This window comes from Haliaeetus albicilla, chromosome 6 (genome assembly GCF_947461875.1).
Source record: "Haliaeetus albicilla chromosome 6, bHalAlb1.1, whole genome shotgun sequence".
In the NCBI taxonomy this organism is placed as follows: Eukaryota; Metazoa; Chordata; class Aves; order Accipitriformes; family Accipitridae; genus Haliaeetus; species Haliaeetus albicilla.
The window spans coordinates 31,077,655-31,101,980 of record NC_091488.1 but is presented as its reverse complement, the minus strand read 5'-3'; the positions used below and the strand labels follow the sequence as shown (position 1 = coordinate 31,101,980).

The window sequence follows — 24,326 nt, the reverse complement described above, 5'->3', positions numbered from 1 at the left end:
TCATTCATGTGACTTAAACTTGTAGCTTCCCATAGCCAATCCCAGGCTTTGTTTTAAAATTGTTCTGGAACATGAATCATAGATGGTAAGAGTAAGACCTGGGTGGGGAAGAAATAGCCACTTTAAACAATTTATTTTTGTGTTGTCTTCAGTGTGCAAGGAGGCAAAGTATGCAACAGCAGTATTACAGAGCCATATATGTCACATTCAAGACAATGTGGTGTTGACTTGGAGTTAGACAAACCTGCATGACCAAATTATGTACACTATTCTAAATACCATGATCCACAACTGTATGCAGGAGAGAACAGTAGTGCTTAAACGTCTTGAGTTATGAATTACGAAGTTAGCTTAATGTTTGAAAGAAATTTCTGCAATGTTAGCAGGATAAAGGCATGTAATGCACAGGGTATGTTGGCTTATGCTGTTTCACAGCAGTTGTACTGCTGTTAGTATAGCATAGAAGAGTTGCCACAGAGATTGAGTTGATGGACTTGGATTAGGGGGAGAACTGCCTCTTCTGGGAGATGAGGAGAAATCAGTTGCTCTTCATTAAGAGCTTATCCTTAAAAGGTGAAGATGTTTATGAATCTATAAAAAGTTTCTGCCTTCTGCTGCACTATACTTAATTATATACTTCTAGTTATTTAAGCCTTTACAGAAGTGACTAACTGCCCGCTTTACCAGGTGGAAAGCCAATGAAATACAATTGCAGAGTGTTAAATGAATGCAAGTTACACCGAAGTGTTTATTTCAGGCAGCTGCATTTCAGCAAGAGATTGCAGTCCTTTACAGGTATGGCACTCACTAGGAATAGTAAAGTTCTGGGAGGTGTAGTAGCAAAGAATGAATGACGAAAGAGGATTTGGAAGGTTTCTTTTTTGTTCTTGGCATAGTTTGTCTCCTCACAACTTTGTGTCATCATTGTTGTCACTGTCTGCTCTTGTAGAGGCAGCTGATTGTGAAGAGGAGGATGAGCTTGCCTGCAGAGGAGTAACAAAAATGTTCTGATTATTTTTAGTTTGTAAACATGCTTGACAGTCTGCAGTGTTATGAAGGCTTCCTATTTTCATCTGCACTAATTACGTACTTGTTTGAATGGCAGAATGAACCAACAAATGTGACTTTTGTTGTTGAAGCACTTTTTGGTTAAGTACATTTAGAGAGAAATTTGTTCAATAGAGGTTTCCTATTGTTTAGTTCCCATACCTGCTGAATTTGCACACAAAAGTGGTGCTAACTTCACATCTGGGAAATGCAGCTTGGTGATTAAGAAGCTTTTGAAAAAACTTGCAGCTGGACATTTGCAGGCAAGGCTAATGAAAAATGAATAGGAGACAGTGTTGGTCTTATTCTTCCTTGCTGTCTCTTTTGCATGATCAGAAAAGAAGCATTTAAATATTTAAGGCTGACCACACAGAGGGTTCAAAATCACTGTTTCAAGAAGAAATACCTTCCTGCTTTTCTGACTTCTGTCGTGCTTCAGATTATTTCTAATGGCATGAAGTAAGTAAAATAATTTCAAATCAGCACATTTCCTAGAAAATGTCATCATAACCTATCAATTGCTCTGCTTTCTACAAAATGATCTGTTTTGAAATATTCACCTGATTTCCCCAGAAATGGTTTATACTTTTTGTTGTATTTAAGCACTTCTTTTCTCTGCACTTTCAGGATTGTGTTGCCTGTTTCCCACCTTCGTTAAGGATTACCATATTTGGATTATCTTGTTCCATAAAATCTCTTGTATGTGCATCCTTTCTGTGATTTAATCTTACATTAAAGATACTCACCTGTATTATGTGTGGGGAAAGGAAGAGTTGTTTATGATAATCAGACCATGGCTTCCCTTTTAATAACCTAGACTGACTTGTAAAAATCCAGGCTCAAGTTAAAAATCCTAGCTCAGAAATACATACTAGCTGAAAAAAGTTCTTTTTCTATCCCCTAGATGATCCCTCAGCATCTATTTAACGCAGTATTACTCACCCTTTCCCTTGGTTCAGGTGAGTGTCTCTCTGGCTTTGACGGATTGTTTTCTGTATAAGCGGGAGGTTCAGAAGTGTCATGGACTGGATCTGCCATAGAGACTGTGATGGGAATGTTCTGGCTCTGGAAGTATTTGTAAGCATCTTTGCTGCACACCAGTAGTGTCAGTCTGTCACCACTATCTTGGATTCTTGCCACCACTTTGTCATAGGATTCATTGATCACATTCACCCCATTCACTTCCACCAAAAAGTTGTTATTTTCTACACCTGCTGTGTCAGCTGGCCCGTGGTTTTGTACCTGCAAAGGCAAATTCAAACTGTGGTAACTGATAGTTAGCTAGACTATTGTGTTACTGCTTTCCTTACAAGACAGCAAAATAAGCATGGAGAAGGGGGGATTTGTGGGGCAGAAATGAATTGGGAGAGGCAATAGGCCTGGACATAATAAACATGGAACCCATCAGTTTGAGATTTAAGGTGCATCTTGATTTTGATAGACTTTCATTATAGAAATATGCCATGGTAGAATCATGGAGAAAGGTGGAAAACTAATTTTCTTATTTGCAGGTCCCTGTCCATTAACTTTAACTTACTACTTTCCACAGATTCCCTAGTAATGAGTGGAACCCCTCCTCTCAAGAAAGCTAAAGGCACAGATGTAATTTGAGACAGTAGAGGTTTGACTTTTGCTAGCTGTGGAATTTAGAGAAGGGGGGTAGAGTGGGGCAAACGTGTCTCTCTTACATTTAGGATGTTCTACAGTCAAAAAAATCTATTTAAAATACCATTTTTAGCTTGCCAGCCTCATGAATAAAAGTAAAAATTATGCAAAAGCTGGATTCCCCTTCCCTTTAGATGTGTAACAGAACGAGGAATGTTTTCTGGTGCTTATTTTTTTTATCTTGGTCCTACAATGTCAGTCTGAATTTAACAATTACAGCTCTTATCTGAGGGTGCTGGAGAAGACTTGTCTTTTGTGGCTTTTCTTGAATGTATTTGTAGGATGGAAGGGAGGAAGCTGTCCAACAGACTACTTGAGCTTTTCCTTGTTCCTCATTCTACATTAGTACCTCACTGATGAACAGTCCAGGCTTGTTCTTGATCATGTTTAAACTGAAGCCAAATCCACTAGGCCCTTTCACCATCTTGCAGATTCTTGGCTTGTGGTTCATTTTCTGCTCAGTGTGCAACTCCACTCTTTCCTCTGTTTTAGCTGGAGCTGGATCTTGTGCTTTGTAGTAGTATGAGAAGGGGGAAATTTGAGCCTGAAAAAGTGACAAATAAAACGTTGTTAACATAAAAACTTCTGTTGTGAAATCTTTATTAGGCTTTCACGCTCAGCATGTTTTGTTTGAAACCTTTTTAATGACTCGGACTTAAGCTTCAATGAAGAACTCTTTGTTATTAATTTCTGGCTGAGTGGAAAACTACAGTGTTGATCTATGTGAGAAGGGAATTTTGTTACTTGTTTTATTCATAAATGGTTATGCAGCTGCGTAGCTCGGCATTTGCTGTCTTAAACTTCTAACCTTTCTTGTGGTGTGTTTAAATTTAGAATTGTTGCAACAGTGCCTATAAAAATCTGGAAGAGGCCAAAAATTTGGGTGTTTAGTGACTTGCTGTATAAGTGCAAGGGGAGTTGCTGAAATACGTGTGTATTTTAGATATTTCTTGCAAGTTGAAGAAGTTTCTGTCAGAGCAGGCTAGCTGTTTCATTGCTGCATATGTCTCTTAATAATGATAAATTATCAATTCTTAGCAGTAGTTTGCATTTTCTTACCAGTTTATACATGGCATCAGTCTCCTTATCCACTACCAACAGTGTGGTTTTTGCCTCAGACCGCTTAATTTTTCCCACTACGCTTTCATGATCCAGACCATCCACTTGCTCGCCATTGACAGCTACTAAGATATCATTGTCTTTGAGACCTGCCTCAGCTGCTGGGCTCCCAGAATCGACATCCTTGATTACATGATCTAAGATCAGGAGGGAAAAAAGATTGATGTGAAGGCATATGCTTGGTAAGTTTAAAGACATCACAATGCATGGCAAAGGCCAATTGTCAGAATTGCAATTCAGGTTGAGACCATTTTCCTGATGTAGCCCTGTTTACAACACATCTGTAGATGTAGACTTCTGGATGACCAGTAAGAAGTCAAAGAGAATGAGGTCTGCAAACCTTGTACAGGAATAAACTGTATAGCAAATGTCATGGGCTGTGTGTTAACTTGGTTCTTACCACCAGTATTTTGTTCCATCCGTAGATAAAAGCCATAACCATCTTTTCCCTTCTGGATCTCAATAAGTCGTGGTTTGAGGGGAAGCAATCTTAGGCTGGCACTCTCTTTGCTAAGTACCATCTTCTGGCTTGTGTAATAGTGGTCTGTTTCTTCATTTGAAAGTAGAAACATAACATGATTTTCAGACTTCTTCACCTGTGATAGTACATGTACAGTCTTAGATGTCACCCCTTCAACAACATGTGGGAATTGTAGATACTTGGGGAACTGGTGTACTGACACAGTGGTGTGTGGGTGCTTGTTGATGAATGAGCCATAAAGTGTAGGCCGTGCTGCTGTAAGTTGATTTCTCCCCTCGACCACTCCATTCAGAAATTTGGACCATGACAAGATCTCGGGCATGTAAGATCCAGCATATATCTGAGGAAATTTTCTGTATTTTACACTATGTTCCTGACCTCTAGGGAATTAGCTGTAGTGTGCCAGGAGGGTGGCATACAGTGCCAGTAGAATCCTGTGAGCCTCAGTAGGTAGTGCTTGCCTTATCTAGATGTGGAACTCTACAATATAGACATATCATGCCATCTATACCGCTATTTTAGATTACAGTGACAAGCGTCAAGGTTATGTCACTCTTGGTCCTCTTCCATGTCCCTGTATCACTGATTCTGAGGTTGTGGGAGGTTTTTTGTCTGTTCAACCTCTCCAAGTCCATCCTTCTCTTACTCCTTTCCAGTCTAATGGGTGCTCTCTTCACTCAACCAATGTCACTCTGCTGCTGTTACAGCAGCTCAACAAAACACAAGTGTTGCACCATTCCATGTTTAGTAGCATGCACTGAATTGTGATGCTGGAATGCTAGAGTATGTACTGCCTGTCTCATAGCTCTCTGAAATCTCTTCAACTCCAGCTGCGTTTTAGCAGTGCCAGTAGCGGAAAGCTGGAAGCCTCATTAGCAGTGTTCTGTGCAGCTGAGGCCAGGTAGTGAAATTACTTGCACAGTAATTTTCATTAGTTTTGGACTTCTTAACAGAAGAAAGGAACTACTGTCTAAAATAATGAATTTTCCCTGTTCCACGCTAACTGTATCATTGGAGAGTTCCCCCTCTTCCTGCCCTGAAAACCACATTTGATGACTTGCCCTTTTACCATTGGGAGTATTTCCAGGACTTCTAGGAACAGAGCATGATTTATTTAATCGGGTTCCTGGCAGCAGTATACTTCTGTTATTTAAAATTCTTTGGCCTGTCTTGATTGCAGTGTTCAGAGTCAGTTCAAGAGGCTGCTTGACAACAGAGCGAAAGCAGAGGGGTACTCTGCCTTGTTGATGATACATGAACACTAGCTTCAAAGATTTACTGTGAAGCATTCAAATCAGCCAGACCTGTCTCCTCAGTAACCCTGATTGATAGGTTGCTGTGAAAGTGGGCCAGAACAGAAGATGAATCAGTATACAAACAAATACCTTTTCTACCACTTCCTCATGTGTGTCATTTTCCACATTTTTTCCATTGATTTCAATCAGGCGATCATTATTTTGGACACCAGCCTTTGCAGCTGCTCCTCGTGATGAAAGCTCTACTATGAACAACCCCTTCTGTCCTAAAATAAATGAAAACTCATTACATTACACAGGGTAAGTCACTGAAATATGCTTGAATTTAATGGTTAAGGAAACTCGGCACTGATGTCCTTACAGACTCTTGGTCTCTGCTTATGTGCAGATTATAGTGGCACCACAAGCCTTCCACATAGACACACCTCTATCTCTTATTCTGGAAAAATCACTTCTGTGGGGGAGGGAGGCATTTGTTCACTATCTGCAGCTCAAACAGTCTTTTATGTCTCTACCAAGAATGCCAAAGGGGCTGATTAAGATAGCTGAAAGGGATTTGATTCCCACCCCCCTTCCCTCCCAGTTTGAAGTGATGACCTGCTTTTATTGTTGTTTTAATACATTTCATCATTTCCTGTGTTTGGAAGGCTTCCATGTTTGGTCTTTCAGTTATATTGCATTCCAAAATACCCTCTTTAGAGGTGATCCTTTCCAGAAGACTTCCCTATTGTGTTGACTGGCCTTGGAAGAAAGGCATGTGTGGAGGAGGTTCAAAATGCCTTGCTTTCTAAATGAAATAACTCACAAATCAGGAAAAGTGTTTATTACAGCTGTCGAACCTTGTGTGCTGATTCCTGAGGTGACTTGGAGGTATGGAACAGGACTTAATGTAGCACCTTGAGTGTAGTGTATATCTAGTATTTGAGCAGGGGCTATGAATTTGGTTTTGGTAAGTGGGCTTAAATAACTAGCAGAAAATAGCTTATTCTTTTTATGTCTTTTTTTTTTTTTTTTTTAATCTTTTCTCCACTCCATAAGAAAAGTGGTCCTCGGAAAACAGTGTGCTGCATATGCTGTACAGAAATGGACTAGAGATGGATCTGAACTCATCTTGCTGCTTCTCTCTTTCTGTCAGCAAGAGCAGTTTGTGTGTCCCCATTGGCTCCACATGTTAACAGTGGTTGCCTCTGTCCCTGCTGCCATAGAGATATATATATATATACACACACACACACAGAGATCCCCAGGCTCTCACCTTCTGTGGTTTTCAGGGAGAAGCCATAGCCTTTCTCCTCCTTCACTAGGTAGCAGAGCCGGGGTTGTGGAACTGCAGTGGTTGCTCCATTGGCCATGGGCAGTGGGGACTGCTGCTCCTGCTGCTGTCCTGTTGACACCTTTTGGCCCAGCTCTTCCAAGTTCACTCCCTCCTTTTCTGCCTTTTGATAGGATGCGTCATCCAGAACAAGAAGTACAACAGAATTCCCGCTGTTTTTTACAATCTCCACCACCTGTAGTGGACAAGGTGAAATGGCAAGCAGGTCCTAGAGTAACTGACCTAAAAGCTCTCCCCAGGAAGGGTTGCACTGTCTACTGTTTTTGTTGCCTCATCCCTCTGCTTATGCACTATGGAGGCACCTCAAAGACATTTCGTGCCCATGATGGGTAATAAATGATGCAGGGAGACACTCAGAGCAGTTAACTCAACTCTTGGATTTCCTAGCTGAAGATGCCATAAAAACTGGAAGAGAAAGCTTCACATAGTGGCAGTCGGTCTAGGTGATGGGGGAGTGATGTGGATCCCAGACTGTGCAAGAGAGATGTACCTGTGCATGTTCCTCCTTGTCTACAAACACACCATTAACCCTGAGGACTCTGTCTCCATCCTTCAAGCCAGCCTTTTCAGCTGGACTGTTCTTTTCCACATTCCGGATGAGATGCCCTGCTGTGTCTTTCTCAATACGCAGGTAGAATCCGTAGCTCTTTTGGGGCTTTTTGGTCACTGTACATTCTCGGGGCTGGAGAACAGAAGTCATCTCTATCAGACAGGATGGAAAACATATGTGTGAGTAAAAACACTAAGGTTACCTAGATATGTTCCCTCTAAATACATATTGAGACAGTTTGCTCCAAAATTCTTGGGTTTTTGTTTCCCAGGAAGTCCAGCTGTGCAAAGTTGAAGCTAGTTAACAAAACTAGGGAGAAGACACCGATCCCTTTTCCCTCTCCCTCCTTGCTTTGCTTTTCTTGTCTCCCTATCTCAAATGAAATTAAGCAAGATGCAGAACTGGAAGAAAGAAGTTGTCTGCCTGGGATAACGTAGTGAAAATTGAGGTGAGGATTTAATACCAAAATTAAGTCTTACAGAGGAAAAGTAATGGCAGCACAAAAATCCTGGAACACTACAGGAAAGTTACGTGACAAAATGGGATTTCACAGAATCGCAGAATGGTCAAGGTTGGAAGGGACTTCTGGAGGTCATGTGGTCCAACCTCCCAGCTCAAGCAGGGCCACCTAGAGCCAGTTCCCCAGGAACAAGTCCAGATGGCTTCTGAATATCTCCAAGGAGGGAGGCTCCTTTACCCCTCTGGGCAACCTGTGCCACTGCTTGGTCACCCTCACAGTAACTAAATGCCTCCTGATGTTCAGAAGGAATCTCCTGTGTTTCAGTTTGTGCCCGTTGCCTCTTGTCCTTTTACTGGGCACCACTGAAAAGAGCCTGGTTCCATCTTTGCACCCTCCCTTCAGATATTTTTATACGTTGGTAAGTTTCCCCTAAGCCTTAGCTTCTCCGGGCTGAACAGTGCAACTTTCAGCCTTTTTAATATCTCCAAGGATTGAGACTTTACAACTTTTCTGGGCGACCTGTGCAGATGGATGAGCAGGTGGGATCAAGGAAGGACCTCATTGTCCTAACCAGGCTTTCCTGTTCTTAGTTATTTTAGCCAAAAAAATTAAGTTTCAGGAAAAGACATTGTAACTGGAGTGTTATTGTTAATGAGTGCAGGGTTTGCATTGGAGGGTGGAAAGCAAGGACTATAAAGGAACTAGGAAGACCCTTGTCTCCACTTACAAAGCTTTTTTTCTTCTAGATGGTTTTGTTATCTCTACATGTCAGTTGTCGTACAAAATGGTGCCCTTGCTTTGTTTCTATGTCCTTTAGAAGTTACTGGTAGAGTCAAAGTTCTTGGAGCTGTCCATGTTGTCCTCCGCCTCTGAATCCTAATTAAACACTCTAAATCTGTTATGAAGAGGAGCTAACAGAGCTATTTCACTTTGGTATATCATTGTATGTGAGACTTGGGTAAGATATGAATGCAGGTATTATGAGGTCTAACAAAAGCGTGGAATATTCAGGCATACACCTACTGACAATGCGAATGTGCCATCAGGTTGTCACTTGCAGGAGAGGTAATTTAATTTAGAGCAGTGGATGCTGTTCACTTTAACTTTTGCAATGACTTTGACACAGTCTCTAGTACAGTCAGTGTAGCCAATTTGGTGACAAATGTACTGCATAAGCAGACTACTAGATAATGCAGAAAATTGGCTGGCCACTAGATTCAGAGGGCTTTGATCAGTGGTATATAATCCAGTCGTTGGCTGGTTATTAGTGGCATTCTTTAGAGTTGGTACTGGGCGGATACTGTTTAACATCTTTATGATACAGACAGTGAGACAGAATACGTCCTCAACAAGCTGGTAGATGATACTAAACTGGGGGGGAGCAGTCAATAGGCTGGAGGTTAGGGCTGCTATTTAGTGGGACCTCAGCAGGCTGGAGAAATGGGCTGGCAGGAACATCATGAAGTTCAACAAAAAAAAAAAAAAAAAAAAAAAAAAATCTGTATCTAGAGCATGCACAACAATACAGGCTGACTGCTGGCTGGCCAGAAGGCAGTGTTGCTGGACAGCACTCAAGTGCCCAAGCTGAACATGAATCAGTGGTGCACCTTTGCAGTGAAGAAAGTCAACTGTATACTGGGTGGTATCAGAATGTAGCCGGCAGGTCAATAGAGAAGGGATTATTCCCCTCTCTTTGGCACTTGTGAGACCTGTCTCCAGTTTTGAGCTCCCCAAATAATTGACATACTGGAGCTAGTCCACTGAGGTGATTTAGGTTTTGGAGCACATCATAATGTTTAAGGAGGCAGAGAGAGCTGGGTCTTGGGAAGAGAAAGCAAGGGGAAGATCTTATGTCTTCAACTGCCCTAACTGGATTGTGTAGAGAACACAGAGCCAGACTCTTCCTGGAAGTTAACAGCGGTAGGATGAGAGGCAACAGACACAAGCTGCAGCAAGGAAAATTCCAATTGGACAGCCATATGGACAGCTTTTCATCTTGGGGGCTGTCAGATACTAGAACAGGTACCCAGAGAGGCTGTGGAATCTCCATCCTTGGAGATACATAGCTGAATGGGGCCCTGAGCAACCTGATCTAAGTTGGCCCCGTTTTGTATGGGGCATTGGACCAGATGACCTCCAGAAGACTTTTCCAACCTAAACTCTTCTATGCTTTTATTATGTAATGAAACTCCGGTTTGAGTGATGCATATCGTTAGCAGGAATACTACATAATGAAAGTAAGCAGTAGTTGTGACCAGGGAAGATACTTGTCTTAGGAACTCCTGCCAAAGATCCATGATGGTAGAGGAACAAGACGAGTGAAGGCAACTTCCCCCAGTTGGATAGTCCAAGTAATTAGAAAACTTGATTTGTATTTTACTGGAAAGATTTTTTTTCTGCCTCTCTCTACTGACAGAAGTCTGTGTAGAAGATTTTAGAAAATTTAGGACTATTAAGACTGTTAGAAATTAATATAGAATGGGTTAAGGTTATTAATGGCAACAGAGCTGCTCAACAGGCCATGGACAGTGTTCTCAGTCTGCCCCCTGGTATAGCCCCAATCCAGGACCAGATTAAAACCCAGCCAAGCTAATCAGTAGAGACAGATCAAACAAAAGATGAAAAATCAGCAAGATACAGGTGCTTAGCTGGGGAGTGATTAAAATATATAGAAATTATAAAGATAAGTGTGAAATAGTTAATGGAACAACCAGAGGGGTTTTGTCAGAATTGTGTAGGTATGAGACTTCAAGGTAAAGGGGTGAGAAGATGACTGACCCAAGACGGACTTTGAAACCCACAGGATGATGACCGGACGGAACAAGAGAAGAATTGATGAGACAAGATGCTGATGAATGACAACGACATGGGAACTGAGATCAACTGGAAAATTACAAAGACTTTGGACTGGGATAATGGGTGGTAAAAAGGTACACAAGACTGAGAAATTTTTGGAGGGTTGCCATTCACTGCGGTGGTGGCCCAACTCTGAGTTGTTAATAAAGCAAACCTAGAGAAACCCATGACTGAGAATTCTTGAACAGAATTGGCACCCCAAATGGGACTCTAGAACACAAGAGGAAGGAGACCAGGACTCTCTTTGGGCAGACCCGTAACCAATACTCAAAAGCCAGCAAAAGTATCAGGTGAGTTCACCTATTGAGACTTGGGAACAAGTGATTCCAGATATACTGAGAGTACTTCTGTGTTTAAACTTGGTCATAGGAGAAAATGGGAAATGTACCCAGCATTCAAAGGGGGACACCCCTTGCTAAGGTACTAGAAAATTGGAAAAAGATACCCCTGGCACAAATACTACAAAAGCGAAAGCTGATTACTTTGTGCCAGGAGGGATGGCCACCCCTGACTTATGATAGAGGAGGAGGACCAGCAGATGTGTGGCTTCCAAAAGGAACTTTAAGCCTCATAAACAAAAGTTCCTAAGAATGATTCTGGAAGATATGGGTAGTCAGGCTATTGACTACGGGTATATATGGTACAACTGGGCACAACAAAGACCAAAATTATTAAAAAGGAGGGCAAGCTCACATCCCTCTGCTCCGATAGCTAGGAAACTGACCTTGTCTCTGCAGGAATGTATCTAATGAGGCTTGAATACATTCTGAATCCAAGAACTGGACCAGGAGCTCCTCCTGATGTCCCTGCGGTTACTGCAGTAGACACATGAATCTTGGAAACAAGGAGATCTAGCTTCCTGGAAAAGTAACATGCCCAGGCTGAGACATGCTGCAGAAAAATGTGCACAGTTGTTATCTGGCATAGTAACAGATTATAGGCCTAATTGGAATGATATGAAAACTTTATTGTGAGAACTATTTCAGCCTGAAGAAAGAGAAAAAAATATTCCTAAAAGAAAGAGGGAGAGCCCAAAGAGGACAAGGGTTAATCCCTTGGCCAGACCAGGACCCAAATTGGAATCTGAACACTACAGAAGGAGTGAGAATTTACCAGACTGCTGTGCAGCAACTTATAGAAGCTGTACGACAGTGTGGAGAAAAAGTGACTAATTGGACAAAAGTTATGGAATGCAGGCAAAAATCGGATGAACATCCTAGTGATTATTGGGCACGATTAAAGGCAGTGCTCTTAAAATATGGGGGAATGACAGAAAATAATTTTCAAGAGCCTTTACCAACCAGTGTATCTGTGGAACAGTCGGCTCTGGATATCAATAAATATTTTAAGAAGCACATGCCTGGTTGGTAGGGGGAAACCCTACCAAAAATTCTTAGCATTGCAACTTTTGTTTACGATGGTAGAGAAGAGGAAAAGCAAAAGAGAGAAGAAGAAAAGCAGAAGGAAGAAAAGAAATAAGAGTGGAAGGAGAAAGAAAGGGGAATCAGTTTACTGGCAGCTGCAATTACTCAAAATTATAACCCCAGGGGAAGAGGACGGGGATTCCCCCGTGGGAATTTTAGAGCAGGACGAGGTGGTCGGGGATGACTACCTCCTTCTGCTGCACAACTTCAAGGAACGAACTCAAATGCTTCAGAGTGTTTTTATTGCGGAAATATAGGGCACACACAGCAAGATTGTCCACTGCAACCTGTGGCAGCAGGACAACGATCTGTTCCAGCACAGCCACCGCAACCACATTCTCAATGATATTGAGGAATCCAAGGTGATCGGGATGATTGAGCCTCTTGATGGAGTGGAGGTAAATGAGTATAGACAGATTACTGCAAAGGTAAATGGAATTTTTTTTACCTTTTTGGTGGATATGGGAGCTACATTGGTATTATTAAATGACAATATTCCTCAGATTTCTGGGGAAAAAGTGATAATTAAAGGAGTTGTGGGAGAAGAATTGAAGTACCTCTCTCTCCCTTTACTTGTCATCATTTTGGCCAGAAAATTGGCATGGGGAAGATTTATAATACCTCCCAATTCACCTATTTCATTACTGGGATGTGACCTTTTGCAGGAATTTGGTACTCAGATATCTCTAGCTCCTAGTGGAATGAAATTATATTTTATTGGATCTGAAATTGCACATATTTCAAATGAAAAAGAATTGACCGAAAATATTCCACGAGGACTTGAGGTGGTACCCCAAACACTCTGTAGCACCTCAGGGGAAGATGTGGGATTGTACCTTTCTGCAGAACCTGTAGTAATAAAAACAAAGGGAGGGTTACCCCCCTCTATGAGACAATACCCAATTGGTAATGAAGCTATACCTAGTATTTAAAAACAAATTGATTCTTTTTTGAAAAAGGGGATCTTGAAAGAATATGAAGGCCCATACAATACCCCTATCTTGCCTGTAAATAAGCATCAATTAGATAAAGATGGAGATGCAGAGTATAGATTTGTACAAGATCTCTGAGCTGTAAATGAGCATGTAGTATCATTGCACCATGTTGTTCCTGATCCAAATTTAATACTAACTCAGATACCTGCATGGGCACAGTATTATACTGTTTTAGATCTAACAGGAGCATTTTTTAGTATTCCTATTACAGAAGAAAGTCACCTAATATTTGCTTTTACATGACAAGGGAAACAGTTAACTTGGATGCGGCTACTGCAAGGGTTTACTAGTTCTACAACAATTTTTTCTCAAATATTGAAAAAAGATCTGAGAGATTTAAGTTTTCCAGGCAATTCAGTATTGGTCCAATATGTTGATGACTTATTGTTGGCTAGTCACACACAGCAGGAGTGCATGAAAAGACACAGAATATCTCTATATTCAACTAGGAAGGAAGGGACACTGAGCATCTCTATCCAAACTACAGCTTTGTCTACAGCAGGTAAAGTACTTGGGATTCATATTGAAACCTAGGGAAGGAGAAGTGGACCCAAATCGGGTAAGAGTAATACAAGAGCTGCCGAGACCAATTGCAAAAAAACAATTAAAGGGATTTTTAGGACAAGTGGGATTTTGTAGATCTTGGATTCTGGGTTTTAGTGAACTACTAAAACCCCTACATGAAGCCACTAGAAATGAAGAAGTGGAACCCATAAAATGGGGACCTGAAAGGGAGAAAGCTTTTAGGATTTTGAAAGGGGCCTTATTAAAGGCACCAGCCTCAGGGATACCAGATTACACTAATCCATTTAAATTGTATTGTGTTGAAATGAAGGGAGTTACAAATGCTGTTGTAGTACAAACTTTAGGACCACATGAAAGACCAGTAGCCTATTACTCTCATATTTTAGATCCTGTGATAAGAGGCACACCATTCTGTATAAGAGCAGTGGCAGCAGCAGCTGGGTTAGTGGAGCGAACTTGAAACCTGATTCTGGGACACCCACTCACTGTCTGTGTACCCCATGAAGTTGAACTTTTATTAAAACAATATGCAGAAAAGGCACCATCTCCACAAATGGCACATTGTTATGAATTGATTTTGTTACTTACTGATAACCTGAAAACAGAGAGATGTAATACTTTGAATCCAACTACTTTAATGCCACTGCCAACAGATGGTGAAAAGGACGTACATAACTGTACTCACATTATATACTCAACCAGCAAACCGTGGAATGACTTGAGAGATGAACCTTTAGATAACCCAGATCTGAACTTATTTACAGATAGAGCATCATATTATGAGGGTGGATTGAAGCAAACTGGATATGCTGTTACCAGAGAAACACAGGTATTATTGGCTGAACCTTTATCACCTTCTCTAGGTACTCAAGGAGTGGAAATTATCACCCTTACTGGAGCAGCAAGGTATGCAATCGGAATGCATGTAAATCTTTACACTGATTCTAAATATGCTTTTAGAGTCTGTTGTGCAACAGGTGTGCTATGGAAAGAGAGAGGATTTCTCACCTCCACAGGAAAAACCATTGCACATGGGCCAGAAATTAAAGCATTATTGGAAGCAATCAAGTTACCTTCTAAAATAGCCGTGATACATATAAAGACCCACACAAACAAGACAGAATCACAAAGGGGAATGCCCTAGCAGATCAAGCAACTAAGGCAGCAGCAAAACAGATCTTATTATTGATGGCATTGAAGTTGGAGTACTCAGAAGGTGAACTCCCTGAGATGGGAAAATTATATGATGATCTCCCAGAAGATAAGAAAAAACTATGGGAAAAACTTGGAGGAGATCAAAGTGAAGGAATCTGGACATTTGGAGGTAAACCGTTACTTCCCAAAAGGTATTTATTACCGATCACGCAATGGTACCATGATAAGATGCATGGGGGACCAGAGAGTATTGCCTTGAAGATTCAGAGATTGTGGGCAGCACCAGCAGTTTATGCAGCAACTGGTTGCTGGTTGTGTAAAGAATATGCAACTCTCCGAATTAAAACCCCATCTGGGAAAAGACCTCTGGATACATACCCTTTTCAGAAATTACAAATAGACTATGCTGAAATGCCCAAGGCATTAGGTTTTACCTCTATGCTGGTGATAGTTGATCAGCTGTCTGGATGGGTAGAAGCCTTCCCGACAAGGCAAAGTGATTCAAAAGCAGTAGTGAAAGCTTTGATTAAAGAAATTATCAAGATATGGGGTACCAGAAGTGATTGATTCAGATCGAGAAGCACATTTCTCAGCTGCAATTCTTTTGCAGATATATAATTTTTTTAAACACTAAAGCTCAATTTCGTACACCCTATCACAAGGAATCCTCAGGGCAGATAGGAAGGATGAACAGGACAATAAAAGAAAAAATGGTGAAAGTGTATAAACAGATAGGATTGAAATGGCCAGAAGCTTTAAATTTAGTTCTTTGGGATATTAGGTATACACCAAGGCAACCAATAGGAGTTTCACCTGCTGAAATCCTATTTGGGAGGATAATAGCAGTACTGGGGAACTTAAGTCCCAGCTAAGACAAGCTTATTGGATGGAGGTGAACAAGTGACCCAACATTTACTGTACTTACAACATTCATTTACTAAGTTGAGAAATCATGCATATTGGTACCGAGGATTTTCTCCAGAAGTATAGGTGCATGACATTCAACCTGGAGATGTGGTTTATATTAAAAAATTTAAAAGGAAGAACAGGTTTGAACCAAATTGAGAAGAACCTTATCTTATAATATTAACCTCTTTTTATGCCATAAAGATACAAGGAAAAGAAGCCTGGATCCATCATTCACATGTAAACATACTTCGGAAGAATTAACATCTCAACAGCAATCTTGGTATTGACTCATTTTTTGTTTTTTTACTGACACCTTGTGGTCTCATTTTATATTGCATTACCGAGAACTTGAAACTGAACGAACTGTGAGAAGTTATGGAAACCCCATATACCAAAACTTTGGTAGAGTTAAGGGAACTCAAATTAGAAATAATAGAAGTGTTGTTGTTTCCAGGAACACAAAATTAGATGGGAAGTTCCTGAAAATGTAATGCAAACTGCAAAATTTTGTGTAATGGTTTGCTCTAATCTTGAAGGTCCTTGGAATTTCAAACCTTGCTGTGAACCAAAATGGTGAATTCCTTGTGCTTATCTTTTACAAATATGTGAGCCAAGAACAGGGAAAAGAACTTGGTGTATCAGTCATGACCTATGGATGATTGGACATGGACAACATAAGGAAACAGGTTAGATGAACAATGATTGGTGGTGTTATGATTTATCTCTGAATCATGCCTTTTTGATTGAATATCAGGGTTTGATATTAGGTGTACAAGGCAAACCTAACAAGCAGGAAATTTATGATTGAGTTTTGAGAAGATCTTTTGAATATCGATCAATACCAAATTTTGAATGAAAACTAGGAAAACCTAGGAGCCTGCCAGACATAAATTGGGAAAATCATTGAAAAGACAACACACGTGTCTATAATGCAATCTATCTCACATAATGTAAATCTGTCTGATTGCTCGTTTTGTGTTACCTTACCAAACTCAGTAGGTCACAGAACTCAATTGGTAAGGGTACCTATCCCAAGGAATAAAAATTGGGAAAAATACTGGCAAAATACCACCTTCACTGATGCTCATGAGGAACATGTATGGGATATTAGTTTACCTACAGGTGCTGGTTCTCTCCCTACACAATATATCCAGAGATGTTATCCACCTGACATTAAGAACAAGAATTTATGTAAAAAATCATACGTTTGTAGGTAATTAGACTAAATGTAACACTACTATAATGATTAAGTCAGCAACTGAATTGAGTTGGGTTGGAGCAACTTCTTTGGGGGTCTTTTGGTTGTGTGGACAGAGGGCATACAAAGCTCTTGTACATTGGGACTGTTGTCCATGGATTTAGAAATATGGCCAAAAAACTTGAAGGCCTGTTTGGCATAGAACATTTTTATCATGTACTTGACAAACCAGAAATAGACAGATCCACTAAATTTCAGTCTTTTATCCATTGGTTCATACCAAGACTAGGTGTAAGTGAATTGGAAAAGGTGATTTCGAATGTTTCTGGTGAAATTGAGAAGTTAGTCAATTATGCTGCTCATGGGTTATTAACTTTACAAGAAGAGTTTCATGAGTTACCTAAGTTGACTCTTCAAAACCATATGGCATTAGATATTCTTTTGGCATCACTAGGAGGAGTATGTATGGTGTTAAATGTTAGTTGTTGTATGTATGTAGACCATACTGGAGAATTGCTGACCAACGTGCATAAAATATGGGAAATACGTTCAAGGATGCAACAAATAGTGAAAGATGATACATCATGGGGATTTGCAGAAATCTTTTCTTGGCTCATGTCATGGTTTCCAAGCATAGCAACATGGTTGAAAAAGGGGATTGTGATACTGATTGTAATTATTGTGATTTTTGTGTGTGGATTAGTTTTAGTACAAAGTTGTATTGCTTGTTATATGAGCATGATGAATAAGATTAGAGATACTGCCTGGAATTATTGTAGTTATTACAATTGCAGGTATGCAATTGAGTAGAATAAAAACAAAAGGAGGGAACTGTAGAAGATTTTAGAAAATTTAAGACTATTAAGACTGTTAGAAATTAATATAGAATGGGTTAAGGTTATTAATGGCAACAGAGCTGCTCAACAGGCCATGGACAGTGTTCTCAGTCTGCCCCCTGGTATAGCCCCAATCCAGGACCAGATTAAAACCCAGCCAAGCTAATCAGTAGAGACAGATCAAACAAAAGATGAAAAATCAGCAAGATACAGGTGCTTAGCTGGGGAGTGATTAAAATATATAGAACTTATAAAGATAAGTGTGAAATAGTTAATGGAACAACCAGAGAGGTTTTGTCAGAATTGTGTAGGTATGAGACTTCAAGGTAAAGGGGTGAGAAGATGACTGACCCAAGACGGACTTTGAAACCCACAGGATGATGACCGGACAGAACAAGAGAAGAATTGATGAGACAAGATGCTGATGAATGATACGACATGGGAACTGAGATCAACTGGAAAATTGCAAAGACTTTGGACTGGGATAATGGGTGGTAAAAAGGTACACAAGACTGAGAAATTTTTGGAGGGTTGCCATTCACTGCGGTGGTGGCCCAACTCTGAGTTGTTAATAAAGCAAACCTAGAGAAACCCATGACTGAGAATTCTTTAACAGGCTGTCAAAAGATCGAAGTTGTGTTGTAGAGATTAGCCACTAATCACAGCCTAATAAATCCTAAGAAAATTAATCTGTTTCTGTGTAAAGAGTTCTTTGCAACTTTGTGTTTTAATTCTTTTTATATCACCTGTGTGACTAATGTATGTGGGAGCTGGCCTTTTTCCTTTTCCTTTTTTTTTAGAAGTAGCTGGGAGCCAAATCCTTCCATGACAGCAGGCTACTGTGCAATAGCCTCTGTGGCTACCCATGCTACAGACCGTTTGCTATTGAAGCTAAAAGTGCATTGGTGAGGTTAGTTGGGCAGCATATAGAACAGTATGGATGTGTGGTGGGGGTTTGGCACAGATGTCACTGAAGCTGGAAAATATGGGGAATTTCAGCATGCAGGGGTAGGAAGCCTGCAGATCATGATTCACTTTGTCAGGTGCCTTGTGCTTTTTTGAGTCTCTGTGTAGTTGCACTGGGGCTAACTCCATATAGGGATGGACTGCCCTATTTTTTTGGACATTGTTTGGAACACACCAGACTGTATTGATCGCAACTACAACTCAAAGCAGTTTTTCTTGACAAACACTGGGAATCAGTGGTACTTCCTGAAATTAACATGCAAAACCAGTGGCATACAAAACTGGAGAAACAGTAGACTTTTAAGGAAAAGACTATTTCTTTGTATTTAGAAATGGAGGGAAGGTTACAGTGCACTGCATACTACTCTTTTTAATCCATGAAAGTTTTACATGCAAAATTATTGGGATCATAAAAAGGCGTTTTCTAAGGGAAGAGGGATTAGCAAAAAAGGAATTTCTTACCTATGTTTCTGTGTGGAGCAGCTTGCACAGGATTTGTCTTTTGCTGCCCCTCCTGTGGCTGTACCTATAAGTAAGACTGGACTTTGCTTGGGCAAAGGTTGATTTAAAAGATGATTTATTTAACCAAGCTTCACTGAATATGTTCAACACCTTGATAGGCTGTCTTGTCCTGGCCTGCATAAATGCTAATCACATGCACTTCTCAGCAGCTTTGAATTTTGTTCTACTGATAATTATACTCAAAAATTTAGTCAAGCAAGTCATCGGAGGCAAGCCTGATCTTTGCTCTGGGCAACAGCCTTCTCCAGCTGCAAGAAATGTTTTAAAGGCAGCACGTTTGGATTGTGGATTGACCTGGGCCAGCAGCATTTGACTGCAGATCAAGAGGTTCAAATCTGTGCACCCCATGCTGGATGCCAAAAAAATGGACTGTGATGGGTTAACCTTAGCTAGCAGCCAGATGCCCACTGAGCTGCTTTCACTTCCCTACTCCAGAGGACAGGGAGAGAAAATAGGATGAAAAACCTTGAAGAATTCAAGATAACAACAGTAACTGGGAGAGATACAATAAAAAAATGGGCTTGTCGTTGAGGGGTGGCCCTGACTGTTGAGGTTATCATACATGTGAAACATACATTGCAATCAAGTGACCTATTGTCGTGGTTTAACTCCAGTCAGCAACTAAGCACCACACAGCTGCTCGCTCACTCACTTCCCACCCAGTGGGATGGGGGAGAGAATTGGGAAAAGAAGTAAAACTCCTAGGTTGAGATAAGAACGGTTTAATAGAACAGAAAATAAGAAACTAATAATGATAACACTAATAAAATGACAATAGTAATAATAAAAGGATTGGAATATACAAGTGATACACAATGTAATTGCTCAGCACCCACCAACCAATACCCAGTTAGTCCCTCAGCAGTGACCCCCCCCGCCCCCACTCCCCCCCCAGTTTATATCCTAGATGTGATGTCACACGGTATGGAATACCCCTTTGGCCAGTTTGGGTCAGGTGCCCTGACTGTGTCCCCTCCCAACTTCTTGTGCCCCTCCAGCTTTCTTGCTGGCTGGGCATCAGAAGCTGAAAAATCCTTGACTTTAGACTAAACATTACTTAGCAACAACTGAAAACATCAGTGTGTTATCAACATTCTTCTCATACTGAACCCAAAACATAGTACTGTACCAGCTACTACAAAGACAATTAACTCTATCCCTGCTGAAAGCAGGACACCCATGTGAGTGAAGTCTCCCTGGAGGTAGGTGGCTGGGGTATCAATATGGTGAGGCCTGGCAAATTGGCTATACTGGACCACTGCTCTAAACCTGTCGAGGCAAGCGCTATGCGTTTGCCATGGTGGAAGCATCTACTGGGTGAGTGGAGACATACCCTGTAAACCACGGCAGTGCTTGAAATGCCATCCTGAGCCTTGAACGTCAAGTTCTGTGTCATGATACCCCAGAAAGAATTGAGTCAGTGCAACTCATTTCTGAAATAACCTCATACACTCCTGGCCAAGAAACATAGCATTGATTTGGCGCATCATGTACCCTATCATCCACAAGCCTCTGGAAAGATTGACCCATACAATGGATTGTTAAAGACTATGCTGAGAGCATAGGGCGCTGGGGAATGGAAGCAGTGGGATGTAAGGTTAGTAGAAGTCATTTGGCTGGTTAACACCAGATGCTCTAACTGCCCTGGTTCTGCCCAAACAAAGACCCTACGTACTATGGGAGGAGATGAGATCCCTGCAGTATATATAGGTAAGTGCCCGGGAAAGGTGGTGTGGGTTGCTCTGCCTTGGGAAAAGGAAAGCCCATTTGTGGGATTGTCTTTGCAATGAAAACTGATTAAGAATAGATCAAAGGCAGCTTTCAATATGTCCTATCACCCATGTTACCAAAAAAATTATCAGAAATAACCATTTTCTGGTAGTTGTAAGGGATCACATGGCTTCCTCAGCTTGTTGGTAAATGGAGAGAAGCACCTGTGTTCTTAACTTTGGTACTTGCTAGGATCTCTGCCTTTAGTTAATTCACATGTTTTGGCAAGTCCTAGCTTCCTTCCCCCAAAGCAAAAACTTCTCACTTCCTAGTGCTTCCAGCAGGTCACCTGGAATTTAACACTGACTCTAGACATGTTTTGGTATTGTCTTTCTGAGGCACCTTCTTTTGATCTTCTGGAATGCTTTCAAAGAACTTGACTTGAGCACATAACAGAATGTGCCTTAGCATCCTTATCCACACAGCCTTCATAACAAGCTGAAGAGCTGCCTAAATTCAAGGAAGTGTGAAATGCTGTGCTGGCAAGTGGCAATGGCGAGGGTGTATGGTATTTCTCCTAGTCAGCACTAGAAATAACATGAGGTGTGCCACACACCTTCTAGTAGCCTGAAACTGGGGGTACACATGGCTTGTTCCAGAGTCTCACAGTGCTGGCACAGTGCTGAAGAGTGGAGAGAGCCAAACCTGGCACAGTTGGTATTGTGTCAGGGTGTAGGTTCAGTAAGCGGTATTTACTAAAGTCTCCCTCTTTGCCAGGAAGTATGTGGCCCATATCACTTCCTGGCCCTGTTTTGGACACAACCATAAGAGGGGTTTGTGCCCATTGGTGCCAGGATGATGGCCCTTATTTAACTTAATCACTCACATCTGAAGAGTTTATACAGATTTATGTCTAGGATTTAAAAAAAAAAAGGGGGAAAAAAAAAAAAAAGATATACCTAGCCTGTGATCACTTCTAATTTTAAGTGGTTTTTGTTTTTTAAATTGTGAATCACCAAGGTTGTGTTAAGAGATGGTGAAGAAATCACTTTCATGGCTGTTCCACCCAATGAGAGGAGTGGAAAACAGCTGTTAATGAAAGATTGGTGAAGCAGATCTTTAATGTTTATATTACTACTGTAAAGTTACAGAGGTCAGCTGATTAAAAGGTGCCTTTTGTTATTAACACAATTGTACAAGAAGTCCAACCTTAAATTTTAATGAATACAGCTCAATATGTTTGGTTCTGAATATAAAGTTGTGCTCAAATGATATGTATCAGTGCCAGCATTGTTCTATTGACAAAAGGTTTATACAGATATTTTTCTGTAAAAATAGTCCCTTTCTTAAATCTTTATGATGGTGACTATACTGACCACAGCTGAACTTTCTTGCCTGGGAGCATGTACATTCCTTAAAGATTGATCTAATGATTGATCTAAATAGTGCTAAATAGTATAAAAGACCTGCATCGCTTGCTGTATACTTGCTGACCACAAGCTCACTAGTCTCCTTGCAGTGCCATCCTTTTCTTGGATTCGTAACAAACTAGTTAATGAAAATTCATTTTCAAATGCAGCACATTGGGAGAATACAGACTTATTTGTGTCATCTGCTGACTCAAGCTGGGACAATTGTAAAGCTATCCCTTACTCCCTGCATAAAATGATGCCCTTGCAGCTGATTTATGGAAAGGTGGTACACCTTATCTAAGCCACCGCAACCCACAGTATTAACAAGAGGAAACATCACTTTCAATTTATATTAATATGCAAGGCTAACTGTGATGGCTGAAAGCTGTGATTCGCAATCTCTGTCAGGTAAAGATACGCTCCCTGAAGAATCTGTTGTTCCCATCTGAGGGGGGCAGTGGCCGCTTCAGCTAAGCCTTTCGTTCTGCAGCTAAGTCTGACAAGGATTGTGAATCACAGCTTTGGTGTGGTTTAAGGTCTCCTTCAGTAGAAGGCATATTTTATTTGTCCTTGTATTTAAGCTGTTCAAGATCAGTACAGCCCTTTCCCTTTGCCCCTTATTTTGCCAGTGATGGTTTTTCCTCTTTAGATTGGTAAGTATTATATAAAGCACCATGTGATTTGGTAATACGAATATTTGGTTCACTGAAGTCCTCCTCAACCATGAGGCAAAGTCCATTTTGAGCTACCAAATGAATGTTCATCAGTCATCCTGCACATAGCCAAGTGGTAATTTTTTCTTTCTCTTCTGGTGACCACATGCTCCTGATATGGCAAAGAGAGTCAGGGAAAAAAGGGGATGCAAAGAGGAATGACATTGGAATCCTGCTGGTTTGTAGACTTGCAGAAGAAAAGAATACCCTCCTTCTAGCATTTTGGGCTTATCGCTTCCTAAAAAATGGGGTGTCATGCTTTAACCCCAGCTGGTGTGAGCCCCATGCAGCTGCTCACTCACGTCTCTCACAGTGGGATGGGGGTGAGAATCAGAAGGGTAAAACTGAGAGAACTCGTGGGTTGAGATACAGTCAGTTTAATAGGTAAAGCAAAAGCCACGCACACAAGCAAAGCAAAAGAAGGAATTCATTCAGCACGTCCCATGGGCAGGCAGGTGTTCAGCCATCTCCAGGAAAGCAGGGCTCCATCACGCGTAACGGTGACTTGGGAAGACAAACCGTCATAAGTCCGAATGTCCCCCCCTTCCTTCTTCCCCCAGCTTTATATGATGAGCATGATGTCACATGGTCTGGAATGTCCCTTTGGTCAGTCGGGGTCAGCTGTCCCGGCTGTGTCCCCTCCCAACTCCTTGTGCCCCCCCAGCCTCCTCGCTGGTGGGGTGGGGGGAGAGGCAGAGAAGGCCTTGGCTCTGGGTAAGCACGGCTCAGCAGTAACAAAAACATCTTGGCATTATCAACGCTGTTTTCAACACAAATCCAAAACATAGCCCCATACTAGCTACTGTGAAGAGAATGAACTCTATCCCAACCAAAACCAGCACAGGGCGTGGGGAAATATCCTATTTGCTATACCTGTGTTTGCAGCAAATAAAGGTATTCTATTATCCTCTGGAGCTGTCACTAAAGAATTACAGTGGCAGTCTTCTTCTCCCAGGCTTTGATCTTTGCACTTTAAATATTGAATTGTCTTCCCTAGTGACCTTTTTACTGGAGAATATATACTATAAACAATGCTTTCTTGTTTACCTATTCAACAAATATTCTCTATTGATCACGAATTTTTTTTTACTGAGTTAACTGTGAGGGTTGTCTCTGCAGATCCTTTTGCTGTCATGTCAGGCTGAAATCAATGTTAAAAACTGGAAATTTTTGTTGAAGCAAAAATTCAAAGGT

At 41.1% G+C, this 24,326-nt stretch overlaps 1 protein-coding gene across 3 annotated transcripts; it reads right to left on the bottom strand.

The window, feature by feature from the left end:
- Positions 1-719: 719 nt before the first annotated feature.
- On the bottom strand, positions 720-19,386 carry PDZK1 (PDZ domain containing 1). Of its 3 annotated transcripts, XM_069785406.1 has the most exons (10): positions 19,238-19,314; positions 15,792-15,872; positions 7,392-7,603; positions 6,824-7,076; positions 5,698-5,834; positions 4,232-4,427; positions 3,772-3,968; positions 3,062-3,256; positions 1,990-2,289; positions 720-983 (listed from the first exon to the last, which is right to left on the bottom strand). In XM_069785406.1, exons 3-10 carry the CDS (start codon positions 7,599-7,601, stop codon positions 906-908), a joined length of 1,566 nt encoding a protein of 521 aa, XP_069641507.1. In that variant the 5' UTR covers positions 7,602-7,603; positions 15,792-15,872; positions 19,238-19,314; the 3' UTR covers positions 720-905. The 3 variants fall into 3 exon arrangements, with proteins under 3 accessions (XP_069641507.1, XP_009913158.2, XP_069641508.1); XM_009914856.2 differs by lacking the exon at positions 15,792-15,872 and having other exon boundaries at positions 19,238-19,386; XM_069785407.1 differs by lacking the exons at positions 15,792-15,872; positions 19,238-19,314 and having other exon boundaries at positions 7,392-7,614.
- Between the last annotated feature and the right edge of the window lie 4,940 nt (positions 19,387-24,326).